Source organism: Ascaphus truei, chromosome 4 (genome assembly GCF_040206685.1).
Source record: "Ascaphus truei isolate aAscTru1 chromosome 4, aAscTru1.hap1, whole genome shotgun sequence".
In the NCBI taxonomy this organism is placed as follows: domain Eukaryota; kingdom Metazoa; phylum Chordata; class Amphibia; order Anura; family Ascaphidae; genus Ascaphus; species Ascaphus truei.
The window spans coordinates 253,118,102-253,136,581 of NC_134486.1; the positions used below are offsets into that span (position 1 = coordinate 253,118,102).

The following is an 18,480-nucleotide window of genomic DNA, read 5'->3' on the forward strand; positions in this document are numbered from 1 at the left end:
GGTCAGGTTTTCAGGATAATCTGGCTTCAGCACATGTGGCGCAGTCAGTGGCTTTGTCGAAGACTGCACCCCCCTGTGCTGAAGCAGGGATATCCGAAAAACCTGACCTGTTTATGGGCCTTGAAGACACCAACTGAAATCCAAAGCAACTGTAGCAAACTGGTAAAGGGATTAAGTGGATCTTCTAATGCATTGCAAAGCTTTAAATATCTAAGTCAACAGATGACCCCTGTGTGCCAGCAATGTGTTAACCTGGTACTTAGAGAAAAAAATGATGATCCAGGGCACATGTGTCCTGGATCATCATTTTTTCTACGTATACAGGATTCTCAGGCAGATTTCCCTGAACCAGGAGCACCGGTCATTGCAAGTATTTTATTCTATGCTATGTGTGTGCAGCTTTGCTACTTATTGTTTTAACCTGGTACTTCCCACAGCCACTGGCGAATCAGAGGGGAGCACACGGGGAGAATAGGAGAGTAGACAAAGTTATGAAGGAGGACGAATGAGTAAGGCAAAATGTAGCTCTGACACCAGTCTACTTTTTCACTGCCAACGGAGTCAGCAACGCCTTGCACTGCAATGTGTAACTGGCCCCTCTGGTAACAATCTGGGGCCTCAAGATTTCCAACTCACCCTTGAAGGAAAAATATATATTTTTTTTTATCTTTTTTATTATTATTATTTATTTTGTTCCAGAACTTTATCATACAATAGGCATGAAAAATAAAACTGTATTTTACAAGGCTGGAAAAACATCACCAACGTTCACCAATCCAGGTAAAGAGTCACTTGTACCCCCATTCATTCAATGGAAACATCCCAGTGGCAATTGTATCCCCTCCATTGCTTCAGGTGCAAGCAATGTAGTGCAATGTCACTTATTGCATGTACAACCTGCACTACATGTAATGGGAAAATGTAATGGATATATTTGCATAGGATCCTCAAATACAGTAGCTAGCTCCATATTTGCCATCACTAAATCCACTTTTATGCTTTACTCTTCCCTAGGTTTAGCCACCAAAATATAGAAAACAAAATAGTTACAATTCAGTTCATAAAGATTCTAATGACAAATGGAAGGAGTTCTGGTACTAATTGATCCATAACTGGCAGACAGTCTTTTAAGCATGACGCTTTGATTGCGAGAAATATTAGCTTTATGTGCTAGAGACATCATTTCCCCCTATAACTTACAAATCATTGATTGAGTAACTGTGGTTTGTTGCGAGTGAAAGTACAAGAAGTCTTCTGCTCACTGATCATAAAGGACTATGCTTATTCCAACTCTATTTTAATTCCAATAATAATAAAATCATTCCAATAAGTGTAGTTAAGTCAGATTTTGTATTTGTTTAGGTTTATAAATACCCGCTCATTTGTAGCCATGCTGTTTAAGGGAAGGCTTGTACTTCCAAAATACTGTATATTTATTGTTTTTAGCATCAGCTTTGGGGTAAAACACTTGCATCCGACGAATGTGCACAGAAATGAGATATGTTTACAGATTAGGTTATTTAAGGCAAATCACCTGCTTCCTGCACTGTTGTTGAATGAGTCATTTACTTAATACTCCCCTGAATAACCTGCTTGGGTATAGTTCATAAAGTGCTATTCAAACAGGAAAAACAAACAAGCCAAGCACCTGAATGTTCTCTGTGTGTGTACTTATACCAGTATGTATAATTCATGATCTTATTTAATGTAGTTCAACATATGGAATTATTAACATGTTCTTACCTTGTGGCATTTCCGGAGGCAAATAATGGGGCTCGTGAGCACTGACATGCACCCAATCAAAGTCATCGTACAGGTCTTGATGATAATCACAGGGTCCTGGTCCATCATTAAAAGTACAGCCTCCTAAAAGAGGGAACAAACCAGTAAGACATTAGACTTAACTGAACGAAGAGCACATAAAGTAGCATTCCTAGCTGGAAAGAGTTCCTGAAGCAGCCGTGAAGTTAAAGCACCAACAACAATTTTTTCAAAGTTGTAGTTTATGCAAGAGATTTCTAGGAACCAATGACAGCAAGAAAGCCCTGGCAAAAAAAAAACAAAAAAAGATGATCACCGGGGTGCAGCAACAAAGATTGCCGATGTAAGACGTTTTCTGCACGCTCCAGAAAACTTGACCATTTAACAAAAAGGACAGGATAAGGGAAGAAAGTAGAGGCAGGAGAAGTAAAATGTACCCTAAACTCGATTATATATATATATATATATATATATATATATATATATATATATATATCACACACACGCGTCAATAAATGTCACCTTTTTGCATATAGCAGTGCCTGCCCCTTTATTTATTTATTTCCACATATATAAAATAGGTACATACACACATATTATATCCGGGACCTACAGTACTATAAAAAAAATTCTAAAACATGCAGCAGATTTCCATGTTTACACCCAAATGCCACAAATGGCCTAATGTCAAACATTATACGTTAAATAGCCTAAACATCAGAAGGAATACTATGATTTCGTAATCGCCTGGAGAAAAAGCACTATTAACTTTAATGAGCGCTGCAAATCGTACTTTGCATCAATTAAAAAGTAGTTGGGAAAAGGGTTATTGTTGATCTATAATCAGAAAGTCTGCGGATTTAACCCCTTCAGTGCCATTTAGTACTTTAGTGCTTAATGAAGCCTCTCGTGTACAAAAGGGATAAATTGCATTACTTTCAATCATTTTTCCCTTATATAGCACCGACCACGTCACCAGCGCGGCACATGGAATTTTGCAGGCACGAGTTGCTTCCTCATAGATCTCACCATCTTATTTTTGGTGCCCGAGGCACAAGAAGACTAATCGACTTGCCCAAGGTCACAAGGAGCCAACATTGCAGCAGATGAACCTGCTCTGAATCCCAAAAGGCAGCGAGCAACATCCCCACTGAGATACTTATGCCTAAAACATCCCCAGAGGGACGTTTCCAACACATCTTCCATGTAGCACACACAATCACATATTCCCCCTGCATTTATGTATACAGCAGAGAGACACCAGGTCATTAATCATCATACTCCCCCCCTTTAAAGCCTGCAGTTCCCGAGCGCTTCCTTCCTTGATGTCTTCCATTCAAGAATAAACATTGCAGATTGCGCGGTCAATGCTTCGATGCTATTTGGCTCTATACAAAACCGTGGAGACCAGCAGGGTGAATAGAACAAACAGAAATACAATTAAAACTTGTCCCCTTTCCAGTTTATGATAAAAGGGAAAAAGAATGAGATTTTTTTTGCAGATAGAAAGCAAGTTTGTTATTTTGCTGCAAAGCCACTAGGAATTTGGTCATTAAATGCTGCTCAACCTTACACCATACCCTGAAATTCATAGTATAAACAGGTAGCCCATTCATATACAAAACCAAGGCGCCAACAAAATTCGCTACATGATTTATGCATTTGCCTGCTAATGCTTTATAAACTCTAAGAGTTTCTCAACCAGGGTGCCGAGGCTCCCGGAGAAACTCTGCAGGCGCGTTTCGGCCCGTCTGAGACGGAGCGGCATCTACTCGATCCGCCCGGCATAGAGTGTAAAGGCGAATCTGCGCCTCCCCCCCACCGTGGCGTTTGTGAAAGAGAAAGGCGATGAGTGCGCTATTTGAGAAGTAGGCGTACCTTCAGAAAAAGGATGTGTGCGCTTTGTGACAAGGTCGGGTAAATATGAAGTGTGTTGAGAATAATGGTGAGCATGAGGGTGAGGGTTGGTGAATGCGAGGAGGGGGAAAGTGCAGTCAGATGAGCAGGGGTGTCCCGAGATTTTAAAATTCCCTTTGGATAAAATATGACTACGCCATTTTGATTGCTTTGAAGATATTGCATCCAGTAGGTGTTTGGATATTCTATGTACCGAGTCAACCGATCAAGGAAGGAGTTTAACATTGTTCCATGTTTCCTTTTACAGTTAAAGGAGCAGCTCTCTGCAGATTAAATCACCTTACTTTGAAAATTAATGTGGCGTTTTGGGTTTAATATAGAATTCAAATGACTCACATTTTACTGTAATGTACAAATCTAGCTTTCTTTTCTAGGAGAAAAAAAAAAAAGCAAAAGAATAAGGTCTTTAAAAAATGAGAACTGCATATTTAGCAAATAAAGAAATAACAGGATTACTTGACACCGGCCTTCACGAGCTGTTAAACAATTCATACTCCTTGCTTGATCCACAAGTCAACCTTCATTTCACTTTAACCTCTGTCAAAAACTGCCAGCTTCATAAGTTAACTCAAAAGCTTCACTTTTCCCTGCTTTATTGTTTAAATGGCCAACGTAATGGCTTCTGAATGATAATTCCAGACTGACTAATGTTGTTATTAAAAGAACATCAATTCAGTAATTTCATTGCAAAATTGCAAACTTTGCATTTTGTTCAGCTTGGAAAATCCAAGCATTACACATTTCATGTTTTCACTGTACCGGTACTTTAATATTTCAGTGTTAGCAAGCCGGAGCACAAAATTCAGCGCATATATGCAGTGCAAAGAAATGCCATGCTTGATTTGCGTATTGTTATGGTAACACCGTAAACCTGTTCAGTTGTGCCAACAACACAGCAACCAAGGGGTTCACTTTCATTTTAAAAATACCTATTTTTCCTCTCTTTCTCCTGTGACGTTAGCTTGGGTCATCATGGGGTCTACATTAATGGGCCAGTAAAACCATGAAAAGGAACATGTTTAGAAAGGAAGTGATGTACCAGGGATTTTACATGAACTGGCCTTGGTATCTTCAAAAGGGGCATCATAAAAATTCCTGGGCTCTTGCTGGCCAGCAGACAAAGGTGACAAAAGATATCATTCATATCTTTACACACTTAACATGTATGATAGTTCAAATCTGACAAACCCCAATAGTGATAAAGATTTGTGATGAACAAAAATACTAAATTTTTTCGACAGTGCATTAAAATCCCACAAATGCAATGCTGACGGTAGCATTATTCTAGGGGTCATGGGGAGAGAGTTATAGGGTATTTTATGCTGATTCATTTGGGTTTAAAATTACTCTCCCAGACATCACAAAATACTGAAGAGTGGGAGATAAGACACACTCACAAAAGGCTGTCCTGTGTCACAACGTTTTGAACTTAAAGAGGCTGACCATGCAGCTTAAAAAACAAAAAAAATTAACTTTTTGTTTTAATATACGTTGGTTCTCAGTGACAGAATCAGCAAAATCCTGCTTTCCTGGGTTTACTAAATGGCTGCCTTTCACATCAATCCTTGTCAGTGTAACTCAACAGCTACTGTACAATGTATTCTTATATTACTAAAGTAACATGATCTATTCCTACAGTTTACCACTCAAACTGCTGAGAATATTGGCAACAAATTTTCACAAACAGGAAAGTGTTGCAAAGATCTTACACTGCTGGGCATGTAAACCTGCTTTAGAAATCAGTATATTAAAATGCATTAAAAAAAAATGCATTAAGAGTTGAATTTAAAAAAAAAGTAGTAAGTATTATCTAAAACTACAGTACAGATTCAAAAAATAAATAAAAAAGCACATGTAGGATATTGCTTGGATTGCTAGTTTTAAAAGAATAGATACGAGTAGTATAAAATCGTAATGAATCGGAGGTGGGTGTACCAATAACGCGGGAATTCTCCTATTTCAATCTCATGACCTTGAGGAGTCTAGTATTTCCCAACGTATTAGGCATTACACTTTTACACTGTTTTATGAAACTGCATACAGTATATAGGCTACATTGTATGTTTCTGTAACATTCCTAATCTTTAAGCCAGTACTGTACACTTTCCATATATTAAATCTAAAATGTAATAAGAACCGTCTTTGGACTCTAATTGAACCTACAGTAGTACCTTCCCCCCCCCCCCTATTGTTAAGAGAATAACTGCATTTTCTGACATTGGGTTTGTGTTAGTATAAATTACATATTTTTCCAGTAGACAGAAGACCAAGGATTCCTAAAGTAAGCACGTAAATTATTCTTGGTGGTTGCAGCGTAATTGAGGGGAGGTTAGTGAGTCAGCTGGATAACAGGATGTTATTAACCACTTTTACATACACAGTCAAGCGCACACAGGTAGTGGGATTCATGACATGCAGCAAAAAATAAAGATATTTTTCAAGGAAGGAGGACAAATTCCATGAAAGCCGCTCCCTGAAAACAAAGCTCTGGTTTTACTCCATATCTAAGCAAACAGATCCGGAGCCAGTTATATTTTCTGTGCAGGATAAACACTGTGTGCCTACAGAGCACAAACACACAAGTTGCGGCTGAATGTTGTAATGGGAGGTAGGTGCAGGTCACTTTTTTTGGCAGTACTGTTAAAATCCCAATGCAAATTTGCAACCCTGTATGATCAACGATTTCTATTTTCTTTGCAATGCCTCCAGCCAACTTTAAAAGTTCCCGTGTATTTATCTGCATTTCTGCGCAGGAAAACTATAGCGGATATATTTGCCTGTCAGCTCTCAATCTAAAGTGCAGTTTGTCAATAACCTACATTCACTAATGCACCCCCAGATTAAAGATTTGTTGGTATCTTGGCAAGAGGAAGCAAAAAGTGCCCAGATCCTTTGGCCCACACTTTAAAGGCCTATGCAGTCACGTGTCATTATTTGCCAAGTTTGCAGATGCACAAAGGCTGAGCGGTGCTTCATAAAAGGAAGCTCATTTGCATGGACATAACTAGAGTCTTAATAGCTGAAGTAAAAACAATGCATTATATTTGATAGGCTAACACATGCCTTGGGAACCCAATGTTGAGCTGTGCGGATGCACACACGTGTTTGCTTTTGCCCATTCCTGTTTGCAAGACAAAGCCTGATCGAAGTGAACCGTAGTAATTAGTCCATTTTTAATGATCTGTTATTTGTCTTGGTCGTTAAATGGTTGCAGCGAGCATGTCATTCCTCATTGTAGCGGTTTTCCTGACATCACTAACAAACTTAACTCTTGGTCAGCACAGAGAATCAGCAACTCAAAACCTGCACCAGTATTGCAAATAATTTAAATGGGCAATCACTCCGAGGATCAAAGTGAACTAATTCTAGTGACCTATTTAAGAGTTTTCATCTGGGTAATTGATCGCTTTTTACCCACACCTGACAGCTATAAGGAGAGGGGTTTGATTTCCTCTCGTGGCTCCCTTTTGTGTGACTGCAGTGTGTTCAGCAAGTTTTGACACAGGCAGAGCCCCCGCTTTGAGTGCTATCTCCCCTTCTTATTGGTTCTCGGATAAGGAGAGGGTGGGCAGCGGCAGATTTGAAGATCTGCCGCCCCATGACACTTGCCTGTGGCAACTACTTCTTTGCCGCCGCCCTCCTCCGTCCGAATCGCAGCGTCATTTGACGTCGCGTCGCCATTGTAACGTGACGCCGTGTGACTGACAACAGTGACATCATTTGACACTGCGATTCGGAGGGAGGGTGGCAGCAAGGAGACGTTTGCAACAGGCAAAGTGCCTTTCCATCAGGCTTGACAGGCCGGTGAGCGAGCCATCTGTACATGGGGGCGGACATTTTTAACGCACTAGGCCCGGGCTTAATGGGAATTCCGCCATGGAGGGTGGGAGAAGGGTAAAGAAAATATTTGATGAACAACTACTCTCCTATTCAGAAGCTAGTAAGAAATTTAACTGGCCAACTGTGGAATTGCACCTTTAATTAAAACCAAGGGGAAACTAAATGCAGATTAGAATAATTATACTTTGTATCATCCGGTGTTAGAAGTCTGTCTATACAGTTGCCTTTATAATGGCGATACAAAATGAAATAAAAATGGAAACCAGTCATATTAAATATAGGTTGAAAACAGAAAAAAGGTGTACCTCGCTCTAACTCAAATGTGCCTATTGTGTGCTGCCAGGGAATATAACTGTAATGGACATATAGTAGATGATGGAACGTGTCAAAGAGACACGATCCACATGGAGACTCCCTTTACAAGGCGCACCACGGACCAATAGTTTATGATATAATGTTTGGTCTTACCAGGGTTGTAGATTGGAGAATAGGGTTTGCACCCAAAACATTGATGCTGCAACGATGCAGATTTGCGGATATATAATGAAGCAGTAGAGTAAAACACCGCAGCAACAAAATGTCCAATGATATCATAAAAACCTCTATAATTAACCCATATACCTAGATGGGGGGCGTTTTATGCATGGCTGGTAGAAGTACAGCAGAGCCCTGTCAGAACAGAGCCCCAAAGTAAATCAAATATCCAGCTACTGCTAGCCTCACCTGCATCTGGTAACCGAGGGGTTATGTCAGCTGGCCCACATCTCCGATCAAACTGCAGAACCGCCAGGTGCTGCTGGAAGAGAATGCTGCTGTTGTTGCTGGAAGCGGTGGCGTGCTCCTGCTCGCAAAGGGTGAATCAGGTATGGGAAGAAAAACGGCGGTCACTGCTACTCCAAAAAGAACTCCAACCAGGCGCGTAAAAACTAAATTACTTTAATGATCAAAAACAAAAAAAGAACATCCACATGGTAGTATACCTCTGACGCGTTTCGTTCTATAGACAATAGTGTGTACCATAAAAATCTGAATACTCACTACCTTCCATGAGATCATAGGACTATGATGTGTATGCTATGCACAGGTTGATACAGTGTGTAGGACACCTATACAGTATATCAAGGCATAGAAATTACCTATTATATTACTACGAGTCTTTGTCCTTTACCCCAGTTCACTATAGGGGACATTTAAACATTTGAACTACTATGATACACACCATTGTCTGTAGATGCGATTCCCCTAACTCGCTACTTTTAGATTAACATCTATGATACATTTAGTTGCTATTGAAGAATCAATTTTATTATAAAAATATTAATAAAGTTTAATTTATTTTATTTTATTATTAATTGTTAGTGTGCAACCCTGGTAAGACCAAACATTATATCATAAACTATTGGTCTGTGGTGCGCCTTGTAAAGGGAGTCTCCGTGTGGATCGTGTCTCTTTGACACGTTCCATCTACTATATGTCCATTACATATAGGTACACACACACACACACACACACACACACACAGTATGGGCATGCTTCCCAAAATTATTTGCTAGTGAAATAGTAACTAAAGAAAATGATTTGTAAATACTTGCTAACCAGTGACTTGGAGTCAAAGGAAAATGCAACCGTCATGGTTAGAATGATCTAAGTTGAACTAGTGCATGTATGCTTGAGCTGACAGAAGCAGCAACCAAAAGGTCTACAACTTATATATCACATTTACAATAATAGTGTGTGAACTTTACAGTTGTGACTTTTATTTTTAACTAGAATACCAAGAGACAAAAAGGTCCCAACGCTGCATCCAATATGACAAATTATTTAATTATTTCTATATTCTTTCTTCATAAATATGGGTTATTTAGTGCAATACAGTACTTTAAACCCATTTCAGTAGGTCCTACACTACCAATATTATACGGTCTTATGCATTAGTCTTAAGTCCAGTAGCAAACCCAATGACATACATACTAGTGGGTTTGGATTTTGGGCTTGCCAAGACTGTGTATATGTCTATATAAATTGGTTACTAGAATACCAAAACATACAGGTAGCCTACTGTGAATCAGTGGCCAGCCAGAAGAAATGCCAAAGTCTAAATTCAACAATTGCAAGATTGTCCAGTCTTGTAGTAGTAAAGGGACAAACTGTTTTCCATCTGTATACTCCTCTGTGTGTGCTACAGTGTGAACAAACACCAAACATTAATAATTAGTTCTTCACTGCCACCCGTCGCATGCTTTCTCTGTTTTGCTTGTACTACCAAGCCTCCATCTCACCTTAGGCTAAGGTCCCGTTGCACGCGTCCGCACGGCTGGCTTGCTTGCCGGCGGCGCGTGCAACTCGCTGTACCGCGATCTGCGGTCTACAGGAAACTTCAGTAGTAGCGGGGGGCGTGGCCAAACGGGTCAGGGGGGGGTGCGGCCATGACGTGAGGGGGCGCGGCCATGACGTAGGGGGCCGGAGCGGGAGGATTGACAGGGAGGGGGGGGCGTGGCTTGAGCGGAGGGACCCGCTACTCTTCCCCCCCCTCCCTCCACGGGCTGCCACGGGCTGCAGGTAAGTAAAAAAAACACACACACGCAGGCACTCATACATACATACATACACACACAGACACACAGACAGGCACTCACGCACTCATACACACACACACACACACACACACACACACACACACACACACACACACAGAGACAGAGACAGGCACTCACGCTGCTTTCACTCCACACTCCTCCCCGCTCCCCGAAGCCTCTCCTCCTCCCGCAGCCTCCCCTCCCCATTGGCTCACAGCCACACCACGTGACGCGTCGAAGCTAGGAAACACCATTCTCTTGTGTCTCCTAGCGGCTGACGCGCCACAGCGTGTAGTCAGCTGTGCCGCCAGGGGGGACCGGGACCGGCTCGCGAGGATTCCCCTGCTGGTGGGGAACTCGCGACATAGCCGCCCGCGCCAACGAGCGCAGCGGGTCCCAGGCCTTACTAACACCACTTCCACTACATGCTATGACTCATTGACCGTAATGAGATTCCCTTATCCTCTGGCTGAAACACCTGGTGGTTCCTACAACGTTATAAAGCGCATGCTAGCATTTGGACAATATATGCCTTCCCAAAACTGAACAGGTTAAAGATCTTAGGCTTACAAGCGTTTACTACACTTGCTCCCGACACAATGCTGTCACCCAATTCTAAGGGATAATGAGAGCCTGACATTCACGCGACAGCATTGTCACAAAGCAAAAACATTTCCCAAGACATTTCATTGATGAATGTCGTGCATTTTCCCTTGCAGCCAAGTTATTACTATCTGCAGTCACAGAACAAGATGACACACAACCGAGTTCTGTGCCCATAGGGCACTCATTACCCCTTTTAATGGTTCAAGCGTCCTCCAGTATATTAACGCTAACGACCGATGAATCACACATTAAATCATTTAAGAAGATAGATGTTCCTAATTGCGGTCCTTTGATCCAACTAGATTTTAGGTACTGGAATGCAAATAAGAAAATACATTTTTTTTCAGCAGTGGCAAAGAAAGTTTATTTCTAAAACCGTTTATTTTTTCATTGCCGGGGGGGTCCACAAAGCTGAAATTAATGGTGAGACCCCCTGCTTCAAATAAAAAAAATATATATCATTTTAAACATCCGGCTTGAATTGTTGCTTTAAGACCACCATAAATAATGACGTTTTCTTTTATTTTTAACAAATCAAAAAAGGGAAAACTTACAGATTTCCAGCAAAAGTTATGAAATTAGTGTGTAGCGTAAAATAGAGAGAGAGGTGAGAACTGAAGGAGCCAGAGCCGTTACATGTACTGTAGCACTTTACCGGAGCTCAGAATTGTTGGCCAAAGCAGTATGCGCTTCTTCATCAAGCAGCTCATTTTGTTTCTATCTTCGTTTGGCTACCTTAATGACTAGCATTCAAAACGTCAAACACAGGGAAGACGCGTTATATCAAACTCGGAACAGAGTTGTATTTCTTCAGGATGAGCCATAAACGCCCAGAAAAAGAAATGACCTTCATCCAAAAGATGACTGCTAGATTAGAAGCACTTAAACGTCTTTATGTGCCATGCATTATGTTTCCCTTCATAAATGCATAAGTTGGAGAGGAGACAGCATGACAATAATAACTTTTATATAGCACCTTCCTCACAAATGGGACTCACGTCACCTCACAATTACAGTAAAGCATGCAATGTGCAGCACATAGGATTGTTACACACACGGTCCCTGTCCAGATGAGTTTACAATCTGTGTTTTTGGGCCTGGGACAGAGGGAGATAAAAGTGACTAACCCAAGGTCACAAGGAGCCGACACCGGGAATTGAGCCAGGCCCCCTTGAAACTCAATGCCTTGTTTACAGTGTCTTTACGCAGAGTTTCTACTTCTCCCTCCATTCCTCCTTAGTAGAAAATGAACACAACCCAAACATTTCCTAACGATGAAGTAAATGTTAACATTTCAAACCGTAAAAAAAAAAAAAAAAAAAAAATCGGCCGACCAGAATAAAAAAAAGTGAACAACTTCAGCATAATTTACTCATGTAAAACCGTTTAGTGGCATCTCTGCACAGACTAATTTAGTGAGCAGTGTTTTCAATTGAAGGTGCATTCTTCTACCATATACAGCTGTATTTTAAAGCAGCAGTCCAAGCTGCCTATTTTATTTATTTTATTTTTTTCCTTTTAATATGTGAATCAATAGAATCCACACAATGATAAGTAATTAGCTAAGTTGCCGATCGATCGGCAAAGATTCAGCTAGGGGGTTCACTAAATGGCCGTCAGTGCAGCAGAAGAGGACAATTTGTGCACTGCTAGAGAGAGGGCAGGGCTCAAAAAGGGGTGTGCCAGAGCCTGTTTCAGAGGAGGAAGGGGATGTGACTTTGTAAATGGTTGCTATAGAAAAAAAAATGCTTGTTACATTATAATACATTAAAAATGTAATTTCAGAGTAGTTTTTAAAAAAAATAAATGCTACAAGTATTTTCTCATAGTACAGAACTGATTTATGGACTGCTTTTTAAAGGATAGATCATTTTGTTTTATTCCTGCCTTCCACAAGAATGTCAAACATTCCAATGCTTGGGGAACAAATCCCACACACACTAACAGCCCTTATCTCATTTCAGGATTGAACAGAGACACGGGCACATTCAATCCAGCGCAACCATTACTAAAACTTATTTTTCTCCTCATTCAAATGTATGTAGTCTCTTTGTGAGCCGATCAAGGAACTAGTGAACCGTTTCACTTTATGTTATGCTGAACCTGCCTTTTTTTACTCAACGTGCTCACAGATCTCCATTGTGACAAGGAATCCCAGGTGCGCTTGTGCATAAAAGCCATATTCATTCAATGCAATAATGTGGCTGCTAACCAGGATTCCCAAGAAAACAACGGACAACAAGTGACTACAGTAATCGAACTTATACATCCATCACTTCCTCAGAGCAGTCAGGCTAATAGGATAGGAGAAGGGGGGGGGGGAGAGAGAGAGAATTACATTACACTTAGCTTTCCAATTAAACAGGAAAGCACGTGCATGCACTATACACTGTACTCAATAACCCAATACGTTCACTGTGCTGGCCACACTATCAATATTGATACGTGTTGTCCTCTTACTTTTCTATAGAAACATAGCTAGAAGGATCTGAAAGCCAAAACATACACATTTTAATTGAAACAATGGATATATATCAGTGTACATTCTCTGCACATGCATCCCATGAACGCACAACGGATTTATCAACCCCAAGATCACGTGTATGTGGCCAAGGCAGCACGTGGGACCTGCCACGGATCCGGAGATACTTACCAGTGAATTTTCAGGCACTGCTTAATGATCATTAAAAGGGCATTTAAATGGGCGTCCAATTGGAAGCCACAACCGGTGATGTTGCGGATTTCTATTGGTCCAAGATTTGGCAGCCATTTTGTTTCTCCTGGAATTCACTGGTCAATATCTCTGGAGATAAAATCTACGTGCTTCAGCTAAGGGTGTTAAAAACGTTACAAAAAAAAGGAGAGATGGGGGAAGGGATTTCTGCTTTAAAAGCTATTTGTTGATGTACTACAAGAGCTTTGGAGCTCGTCTGGGTGCATTCCTATGGTCTCAACAGGGAACATATGTATTTTTACTGACAAAGGTGTCTGTTGTGGTAGGGTGACCCGTTGCACCAGGTTCTGCCTGAAATCCATCTACGGATTTATTCCTTTCTGGTTCTTCATCTGTGCACATTTTTATTATATTAAATGGAAGTTTCTGATACAAATTGTGTGCGTTTTAATATACCTATTTGGATACTAGCTCTGGTGTGCGGTGTCTTCCTTCTTGCCTTATATACACACATATGTACAAATACAGGCACTTATCCACCATGCAGGATATGAGGGATGATGCCAGGTAAGTATAGAAAAAGGATCACCGATCATCTGCACTGGTTGACAAACTAGTATCCAATATGCTGAAAATGCAATATAAAAAGGGCAAAAAAAAAAAAAGTGTATGGAGGAGCTTAAATAGGAGAAAAAAAAGTTTAAAGGGGGGTGGGGAAGGGGGGCAGCAATGGTTTTGATGGCTGTTCTGTCCCCTAGCATGTGTTTTTTCACCTGTGGCTTCCATGACCTTTGTCCTGGTCTCTTGTTACTATGTATAGTGACCAAGCGGTCATCTCAGCCTGTTGCCTTAGCAGTCCTTGTCTGGTCCCTTAGATCAGCGGTGCACAAAATGGGAGACACAAGGTTTTGTTTTGGGGGTTGGGGGGGGGGGGGGGCGGCGCACGGGTGGTTTCAGGCATTTAAATTAAATGCCAGGGGACTGCGCTCAGCCTCTGCAACCTCTACTTGCAGAGATTCAGGCGGCTTTAGGACGCGTGAGCATGGCAACACGGCGGCAAATGACGCCGCGGGTCATGTGACCCCGCGGTGCGAGTAAAGGGGGGGCGCAACAACGGAGGCGCACAGGCGGGGGATAAGGGGGGGGCAGCAAAAAAAAAAAAAAGTTAGCGCACCCCTGCCTTAGATAGTAATGGTATATTCCTGAATCCATAGCACTGTACAGTATAGCTCTGTTTCCTGATTGTCAGACTGATTCAGGCCTTTTCAAGCTTGCAGCCATTGCTAGCGTTCTACCCCAACCTGCTCTCCCGGCCCCAGTACTGTTTTTTCACCTTCCCTTAAATTTATGAATGCCCAAAGTTACTCTTCATTTCGGTTTGTGTTCATAATAAAGTTTATCAGAAATCCAAGTAGGACTCTACTTGCGTGAAGGAGATGTGTTTACCTGTCTGTCAAGTCTCACTGAGCCCCAGGGAGTCTAGGACAGAACAATGGCCCTTCTTTTTTTGTTACACAACTATGTGGTTAGACATTCACATTTCCAAACATTGTGCCAAACTATTCTATTTGCATCCACAATGATTTGGTTGTGTATAACCAGTTGCTGTGCAAGAGAGAGAAAAAAAAGGAGAAGCTTTTCAACTAAAGAGAAAATAAAAGAAACACTTGAGATTTTGGTCACATAATAGAATAAATGTAAATAATTTCAATGGAAGAGTGGTACCCTGGAGCCAATACTGCTCATCACAACAGATAAACTTATCTATATTTAAAAAAAAAAAAAAAAAAAAAAACCCTCACTTGTTTATTTTTGTATTATTATTTCTCTAAGCTGCAAAGCTGAAATTACAACACAACTATCAGATTTTCCAAGATATACATTACGTGATGCTCACAATACACTCATGGCGACACGAAGAAAAAAATGTACTGTTGAAAATGCAGAAACAAACTAGCATGCTATAAACAGACACCAAGGCAAACAAATACTGGTTGCATCAGAGAAGGTACATTACACCCAAGTAAAACAGGCCTAATGCCACACAGGACAGCATACTTTGTAGTGGGGGCTTCCTCCACTTCTGAAATGCGTTGGTTATTCGCCGAGAGACAATACGAATAGGTGGATCATGAATCCTCAACATGGCAAAGAAGATTCCATAGCATCTATGAGAAGGAGCTGTATTCCGGTTTCAGTGCAGCAGGAGAATGACAGTGTAGAGTCCTCTGACACGCCAATTCAAAGAAATGCCATGTTGGGTGCTGCTGTGTCAGACAGCAACACAGTGGCAGAAAAATTGTGAGGGGGTGCAGAGATTCACCCCTTCAGTGGCAAAGGGAAATCTGACATGAAACAGACTAACAAAGGCACAGGCGATGCGGAGAAGGGAAGGAGACTGCAGCCGACATTTGCAATCCAGAATACTACTACTTTACCTTAACTCTATACAACGTAACAACCCCCACCACCAACGCTATGTTGCGCTAACTTGGACGCAACTTCTCTTGGATTTACGTTACAAGTGCAATTGGGATATTCGCCTACTCTGTTAACAGAAGATGTCACTGGGTAAAACCAAGCCCAGTAGATCTCTGCGTGCTCATGCTCCCTCAAATTGTAATCAGAAAAATACTCTAAAAGAGTAACATTAAAACACTTAAAAAAAAAAAAAAAAAATAGAAAAGCAAAATACTTTTTAAAGACGCCCTCTTAAAATGTTAAACTTTAACCATTTTCAACTCACAATCAGATACATAGAGAGCGGCGAAGCAAACATGTATGACACTACAGGAAATGTTTCAACTAGATAGAACATACAAGAAAACTATATACACACTTTCTAAATGCATACATGGTACGAGACTCATAAATCAGATCTATTTTTGAGAACGAAGCAGATGGATGAATACGTCTATGAAAAAAAAAATCACTTTCAGACATACATAAGCATTTTCATCTCCACATGCTGAGGCAGGATGCATATTTATCATTTTTGCCCAGTTTCGAAATATCCTGACTGCCACAGAAGTAAACACATTCACAGATCATGTTTATTTCCACAAATGAACATTTGACATGTTTTCAAAAGCTTTAAAGATAAATATGTGGACACTTCTGCAACTGATGAAACATTCATGGCTGGTATTCAATGATTTGTTAGCCTCAAAAAGGTGGCCAGCACTGTTTTCATTCGGGAAAACACTCAATGAGTTTCTTACAAGAGCTTTAAAAAAAAAAAAATGAATGAATGAGGTGGTCTTAGAAATTGAGTAGAACCCACTCATGGTCTTAAATAAGTACAAGTCATCGTTGCACACCCAACTTCCATAATGCAATTCAAGTGTGATGACTATAGTGTGGACTTTATGTACTTTTAACTTAAAGAGGTTCTATGCTAGAATGTGTGCGCTATAGAAAAGCAAAAGCATCTTACAGTATGAAGAATATTTGGTATTTGAGTATATATCTTTATTAGATGTAGAAAGGTTAGGGTGACCTGAAGTCCCAGTTTAGCCAGGGCAGTCCCGATATTTAGGCCACTGTCCCGGTTTTCTAACGACACTTGCCATTCGGGCAGGCGCAGTCGGTGCTTGCCGCTTGCGCGGTTACGGGCGCGACTGCACATGTGCAACATTTGGCCCGGTTTTTGCCGGGACGAATATATATTCACTAAGAAAAGTCATTTAATTCACACATCTCTCTGTGATAGAGACGCCATGATTAGACCATCTCTACATAAACCAGTGTAAATCCGCAATGGATTTAAAATGGCCTACCTTGAGTTACATTAAATGAGAGAACAAACGTTACTCCGAGAATTTGTCTTACAATCGCAGAACCCAAGACATTGGTAACTATGTGGTTCATCTGGACACCACAATGCATTTTAACAATATTGCTGAATTTGCCAATGATCGGACTAATTCTATTTGCTAAGGCACCGTATATAATTTCCCTCATCTGCGCCGTATAACAAAGCGAATGACGTATCACAAACGATATCCATGGTTCGTGCCATCACTATGTATACACTTGACACTACATTTGTGATGATTTATCTTATACTATATTTGTGAAAGCACTGTATGCCTGTCTGCATCTCCTGTGTCCCTAGGGGAAATCTCATTGGTCCCTTGGCCCACCCGCCCCACACACCTCTCATTGGCCTGAGGCGGAGTGACGGGCCAAAGGATATACATATACACACACACACACACACACACCTAGAGACGCTGACAAGACGCTCACCAGGACACCAAAAGTAAGTACAACACTCCCCCCACTATCACCCCTCTGGCCCTCCTCAACGGCTAGCCGCCCTTGACCACCCACCCTCTGCCCTTCCCGGCGCTGAACCACCCCCTATCACCACTACGGCCCCTTTGCTACGCTCTTACCCCACGCGGCACTTTCAGCCGCGTGTCCTCGAAAACTAGCAAGATCTCCCCCCCCCCCCCAACAACACCCTCGATCAGCACACTTACCCTACACCGCCAACACCGGACCTGAAACACGACGCTAACACCCCCCCCCCCCTCGCCACTCCGTACGCCGCCGCGGGCCAGACCGAGCAGCCGCTCACACCCTCAACCCCCTCTCGCCACTCCGCACCGGAAGTGCCGCACTGCTACAGAGTGCCTGCGAGCGGGCTCTTGGGGGGAGAGCGAGCAGGGGAGTCGGGGGGAGGGGGTGCCGGGGGGGAGACAGAGAGCTGGGGTGCCGGAAGGAGGGAGTGCCAGGGAGAGCCGGGGGAAGAAAAGGGGAGGGAAAGCCTGGGAGAGCCAGGTTAAGATGCTGCCACCGGCGCCGTCCTCCCGCACACCGCTTCCTCCCTCACTGTCTCCCCCTCCCCCCCTGCGCCGCCGCCGTCGACCTCTGAAGGGGGGGGGATCACTACCTTCCCAGCTACCCCCACAGTGAGCCACCGCTGCTGAGCTCTGAAGGGAGGTTTACAACTTGCCCGCCCCCCCCCAGTGAGACGCCACCGCCGCCTAGCTGTGAAGGGGGGGGGGGAATCCCAACCCTAAAGTGACCCGCCGTCGGCGAGCTCTGAAGGCGGGGTGGATCGCAGCTGTGAAGGGGGGGACAGGAGCTGTGAACGGG

General features: G+C 42.2%; 1 protein-coding gene across 5 annotated transcripts in view; it reads right to left on the reverse strand.

Moving 5' to 3' along the window:
• Nucleotides 1-18,480, reverse strand: part of PTPRK (protein tyrosine phosphatase receptor type K) — a 449,549-nt gene that overhangs the window by 368,178 nt on the left and 62,891 nt on the right. For all 5 annotated transcript variants that reach the window (XM_075597282.1, XM_075597281.1, XM_075597279.1 and 2 more), the window contains exon 2: nucleotides 1,744-1,866. In XM_075597282.1, the coding sequence (XP_075453397.1) occupies nucleotides 1,744-1,866 (123 nt within the window). The remainder of the gene's footprint in view (nucleotides 1-1,743; nucleotides 1,867-18,480) is intronic.